Genomic DNA, 6153 nt, shown 5'->3' on the forward strand with positions numbered 1-6153 from the left:
ATCAATAAGCAACAGCCCTGTGATTGCTTGTGAGGAAAATAATAAACTTCACACCTTCTCCCTAACTCTATTAAATCTGTAGGAGCTATGATGAGCTAGGCTGGAATTGGGCCCACAAATTAAATACTGCTCAGCGCCTTGAAACAATCTTGGGTCGGCTCTGACTCATGCTGTGATCTAAAGACAATTCTGGACTTTAAACAAATTTTGTTGATGACTCCTCCTGTAAATCATTATATTCTGGAAGATTTTTAGTGATTAGATTATATTTTTGTTCGTTCCACTCACAATAGGAAGTAATATGACAATATTAAATCCTGAGGTTGTTTATTAAATAAAATCCTGAGGTTGTTTGCAAGGTAGACGCATACTGATAGGCTCGTAAAATTGAAGACTTCTGAAATTGAATTCAAATTGTGATTCACCAAAGTATGAAAGAATATGTACACTTATGTGCCTAGGCTATTGCGCCTTCTTCATTTTTGTATCTTTTTTCCAGAATTAGTTATTTTTTAGGTGAATTGCACAGGATATATGTCACATTAAATGTAGACAAAGTCTTGAAATGATTGATCGTGGTCTTGATTATTGTCTGAGAATCATTTCTCAAAACTTTATTGCCCAATCTCCTCTGAACATTTTTAGAGGACATTCAGAGGAGAGCTGGGTATGTTCCATGAGTACAGAATACAATGACAACATTGAATTAAATATTTAATTGATTAATGCTGCTGCAAACAATTGTTCAACACAGAGAGTTATCTTCACAGCGTAGCTCTCTAACACGAAGAAACATGTTCATTGTGTCTCCAAGTCCATAGCCTTGAGGAACTCTTCCTCTGTGAAAGACAGCAGCTTTGCAGCCTCAAGGTGCATCTGCACACAAAATGTTGTGTTATGTTTTTAGATATGAAACAAACCACAAGGATTAGCCAAGTAAAATTAAGATACTTACCTTCTGTCTTTTTAGAATGTCGATTAGCATGGCCTGTTTCTTCAAACCCACAACAAGTTCAGTTTTTTGCTTTTTAAGCATTTTGTTTTCATTCAGCAGATTTTCTACATTTGGATGTTCTTCACTTTTTGTGTTCTAGATTAACAAAAGAAAAAAAAAGTGGAGCAGGATCGCAATTTTATTGCAAGACTTAAAGCTGTAAAGTCCTTAAATTAAATTTGTTTTGGATTTACTAAATCGTGCAAAAACAGGACTGCCAGGAAACAAAATATAACCCAGAAATTACTAACATATGAATCTTTACGTTATAATGATTATATTATGTCTTCAATATGTCTTCAATAATTTAATGATAACTACATTTAGGTATATTAAAACTAAGAATTTGACCAAACTATTCAAATCAGTTTATTTATATGGCCCTAATTCACAATAAATGCGGTCTCCTCGTACTTTACAAAAAAAAAACTATGTGTATACAGAAATATGGAGTCAATTCAATCCAGTCATAAATTCAGTTTCTTGTTCAAATTGGTAAGGTTTTCTATCTAAGGAAACCAAGCCAATTGCACAAGTCACTGACTTTACAGATAACTCTCATATTGAGATTGGATGTGGCGACAATGGAGAGGAGAACTTTCTTTTAAAAGGAAAAAACGTACAGCAGAACCTGGGTAAGTGTGAGCAGCTATCTGCCACGACTCAGGTGGAGGTTTGAGAAGACAAAGCCGACACCCAAAACAAAGAAGCTCAGATCAAAAGTACTTTCTATGTTTAAGAAAAAGTAAAGAGTTAATAGCAGCAGTAGTTTCTTTGGTGGCTTCATTTAGAAGGGAAACACAATTAAACAGATAAGCTCTGAGCTAGTAGTAAAAGCTATGCCATGATAACAGCACATAACATGGTTAGTCACAGCAAAGCGTATCATCTATACAAAGAAAAAATGAAATTATTGGTAAAAGCTTCCCTCCAGGAAGGTGTCACAGCTCAACAACTATCTCACTATATAGCATTCTGGTTTTGCAAAATAAAACCAAAAACAGAGTAGAAATTGTTCCTTCTCAGTTCAGTTTATTTATTTTCACTTCCATTGTACAACTTCAGCATTATTCAGAAGAGGGACACTGTTCTCCATGGATCATGGTGGTCCATAAAACAAAGTTTAAAAGAAGGTCCACACACACAAACACACACACACACACACACACTGTTAAACTGGGTTTAATGAATAAAATCCTCCTGCCAACTAATTTAAAAAAAGATTCCAAATAAGTCTGAAGCTGAAAGAGAAAGCAAATGTCAACTATTCCCAATGTCCAAGCTTTTTATTTAGAAATATTATTTTTTAATCAGACACATTATTTAAATGTGTGTTAGATTGGTAGAAACAATCTTCACCAGAATACGGACACCTTTACTGTCTGTACTTTTAAGAGGCTCAGTCTCTCGTAAATGTACAGTATCTTAAACCAAAACAAAAATACAAACCTGTTGAAACTAACAACATTTCTGTCAATTAAATAATTTATTTCTTTCAATAATCAAAGGATCTTCCAACCTTATGTTTCACCTAAATTTATGATAAACCTAATTCTTTAGTCTGTCATATCTAACATAGACTAGGTAGTAAATTAAAGGTCAACACGCTGATCTTCTTACCGTGTTTATCAGTTTGGTCTTACTCAGTTGGCAGGTCATCTTCTCCACCTCCTCCTCATAAGATCTGACCAGCTTAGAGGAGATTGGAGGTTATTGTCGTTTCGTTCAGTTTATTGAGAACCATCTGACAGTCTTTTGCCAGCAATTAGACATCAACTTAAAAAATGCCAACATATGCTTCAGTTGACACAAACCTTGCTTAAAGCAGAAACCTGCTGCTGGAGATCATCACATTTTTGAGCAAACTTCCTGGCTGAGGCTTTCTGCTCCTCGATCTGTGTTTTCTGGATATTGATGGTCCTCTGCAGTTTGTCTCGGTCATCCTGAAGCTCCTCATTTTTTGCACAAAGCTTAGCAATTTCATCATCCTGAAGGAGGAGGAACATACATTAAATTTGTAAAGTTGGACCTACAATTATTTAGAACCTGTGAAGATTTAGCATGAAAGTATTAATAAAAGTGGTCCTACATTCCTGGTCCAATTTATATCTCTAGATATGAATTGGTAAATTGGACCCCTCAGCCTTGAAAAGTGCCTTGAGATATTATTTATTGTTAATATCATTAAATGATTTGAATAAAGTAAAATAAGTTTGAGCTACATTGGAATTTTTCCCAATTTAAAACAATACCTTCTCATGATAATCACTTGAAAGCAGATCAAGTTCTTCTTGCATAATGTGGAGTTTGACCCTCAGAACTCGGGTTTCAGGGTCAGAAACAGCTGTAAAGTAAAACCCAATGAGCTCAGTCTGCCAAAGTAATTACAAAACCTTTCAATAAATCACACATAGTGGACATTCAGAATGATCAAACAGTAAATCATTAATTAGCAATTTCCAGAGCATCTTGTTTTATGCAAAAAAATGTTAAAACCTTATGAATTATAGCTACTTGTTTTTTAAAGAAATACATTGTTTCAATTTATGAATGAATCCTTATCAACAAATAAGTCAAAAGTTAATAATTTTTTTCTATTGGCAGAATTGTATCTCATCCCACATTATATTCAACATTCAGCAAGTTACCTGCAGCCTTTTCCTGAGCAAGGAAGTCATTTATTTTCTCCTCCAAACTCTTTCTTTGTTGTCCAGCTTCCACACCTTTTGCTGATATGACCTTTTTTTTGGTCACCTTCTAAAGATTACAAATAATCCATTTTTTAGCCGCAACAAAAGGCCTCTCCAGATTACGCACTCATTTCTACCAGATGTGATATCAACAGAGTCAGATTCAAAATTATAGACCTTACACCTTTGCATTCTGGACTGCTACCTTCATTCCAGGATTCTGCACAGCCCTGGGTTGGGATTTTGCAATCTTGTAGCTGTGAAATTGGACCCAAACAGCCACATAGTACATGAAGGATTATTTGTTATTTTTTCATAAACAGCAAAGATCTGAACGTATCTATTTGGAGGGTTTCACTGTATTTAACAATAAAATAAAGAGAACAACAAATAAAGAAACATGGATTGTAATACTTTTCCCTTTTTGGACAGTTCTCACCTAGAACTGTGTTCATCTTCCATATTCGAGAGCGGTATGTTGGATAGAGGCTTTGATTGAACTTCATTCTGCTCCATCTAAAACCCATAAAAATCTGTTTTACCTTTAAAAGAAAGTTTAACATTAAAAATTTAAAATTGAAAGTTCCAATCCAAGTTTTAATGCAGCTCAATTTCAGCTACAGTTTTCCTTAACAACAAATGCTAATCTTATTTTTATTTATGGTATAACCCAATTTTGTAAGAGGGGGTCCAGTCAACATATCAAAACAGAACTGACAGGTAAAAAACTGACTGCAATACAATGATGAGGCTTTTTCTGGCCAGTACTGATGGTCTTTGTGGCCTAACCTGCAGTCTGGATTTTTTCTCTATAACATAAAAAAAAAAAAAAAAGTGCTGCAATTTCTTTGATAGAGGTAGCAGTTTTAGTTCCAACAAAAGATGAAGAAATTACAAGATTATAATCGTTGATGCATGAAAAACATGTCCCCTTGGACTACCTGGACTGCTAGCTTTAGCTAATATTTATTAAACTCAAAAAAGTGCATGCTGTTGTTGATGATGTATCTATAGACCAGAAATGGTGAGTTTTTAGTTTTAATGCATTTAGGAAATCTGCCAGCCACCAATCAGAGCCTATCACAATACATTTGGCAGAGTCTGATCTGTGTTTGGTACACGTGTTAGAACTGAAGTTATCTACGATTATAGATCATAAAACTAACAAAAAATCTCCCCTGACAAGTTTTTTTAAGAACACAACACCGGTAAAACTCGTTATGCTAAATCAGACTGACTCGTTCCAACTTAATATAATAATAAAAACAATAATAATAATAAAACACTTGAACACTCCTGACATAAACATAAAAAGCTAGGCACCACACCTTTTCTTCTACGCAAGGTTGTGGCTGAGACTCAGTTCATGTTGCCTAGCAACAGCTGTTCCGTTGCCAAAAGTACGGAAGCTCCTGAAAGACATTTGGATGAAATTTACATTTTAGAAACAAACGTTAGATCACCGCAAAATATTTTTAATAGACACAGTTTATAGTGTTAAATCTATCTTGTATATTGATACAATATTACCTGCTGAATTTAAAGATTTATGGCCATATCGGATTGATATTGAAATAGGTTTACCTGTGCCCACCTTGAAGGTAACTTGAACATTGCAGATGTCCAAAGGTACATCAATGGTTGTGTTCCAGTACTTCCCAAAAACCTGAGAACAATATATCTGAAGTATTGAAAATCTACATTACCATCTAAAATGTTTTATAATCCTTAAAGCCTGATTAAATAAATGTTAGGTATAACATTTTACATTTAAAAAAACTGAACAGTTTATTTGAAAAAATAATGATGTCTTAACTTTATTACGTCGATCATTTAGAAATTGACAATTTACGATAGACCTAAATGTCCAATTCTAATCAAATCATAATTCTTCCACTACATTCAACTGCAAATAAAGTTTTGAATTTTAAATATGATGTTTCTGTGTGCATTAAGCAACTCAACTGATATGCATATTTTTACCACAGTTGTTTTTAATCGCTCTCAGGAATCGATATGCATTACAGAGTGAAAGAAACAGACATCTCAGCAATCTATGTATCAAAAATGATACATATAAAATAATAATAATATAAAATATATGCGTTCCAGTAAGGCTCATTTGTCGTACTTTTAGCCCACGTTTTTTTTTTATTGTTGTGATGTAATATTCTAATCTTAAATGTCAAGTTTTCATTAGCTTTGAAGTAATCATAATTGACAGAAATAATTGTTTGAAAACGTCAATCTTTGTGTAGTAATCTATATGATGTGTTTCACTTAGTGAATTAAGTTACTGAAATAAATGAACTTTCCAATAATATTCCAATTTATTGAATCGGACTGTGTATATGCTTTTATTATTTTACCTGTGCATTTTCTGAAAATTATTTTTTATTAGTTTTGTTTTTGCATTGTAGCAGGTTATAGTTCAGGGGTCAGTGACCTTTATAACCAAAAGAACCTTCC

The 6153-nt window shown here is 33.7% G+C and overlaps 1 protein-coding gene across 3 annotated transcripts; it reads right to left on the reverse strand.

Moving 5' to 3' along the window:
- Window positions 1-654: 654 nt before the first annotated feature.
- Window positions 655-5097, reverse strand: LOC124867390 (testis-expressed protein 9-like). Of its 3 annotated transcripts, none has more exons than XM_047363813.1 (9): window positions 5013-5097; window positions 4124-4200; window positions 3869-3941; window positions 3643-3751; window positions 3247-3338; window positions 2809-2982; window positions 2615-2686; window positions 956-1090; window positions 655-876 (listed from the first exon to the last, which is right to left on the reverse strand). In XM_047363813.1, the coding sequence occupies exons 2-9, from the start codon at window positions 4198-4200 to the stop codon at window positions 799-801; spliced, it is 810 nt and encodes a 269-aa protein (XP_047219769.1). In that variant the 5' UTR covers window positions 5013-5097; the 3' UTR covers window positions 655-798. The 3 variants fall into 3 exon arrangements, with proteins under 3 accessions (XP_047219769.1, XP_047219770.1, XP_047219771.1); XM_047363814.1 differs by having other exon boundaries at window positions 4124-4226; window positions 5013-5061; XM_047363815.1 differs by having other exon boundaries at window positions 3890-3941; window positions 4124-4226; window positions 5013-5060.
- Window positions 5098-6153: the final 1056 nt, after the last annotated feature.

This window comes from Girardinichthys multiradiatus, chromosome 4 (genome assembly GCF_021462225.1).
Source record: "Girardinichthys multiradiatus isolate DD_20200921_A chromosome 4, DD_fGirMul_XY1, whole genome shotgun sequence".
Taxonomy (NCBI): Eukaryota; Metazoa; Chordata; class Actinopteri; order Cyprinodontiformes; family Goodeidae; genus Girardinichthys; species Girardinichthys multiradiatus.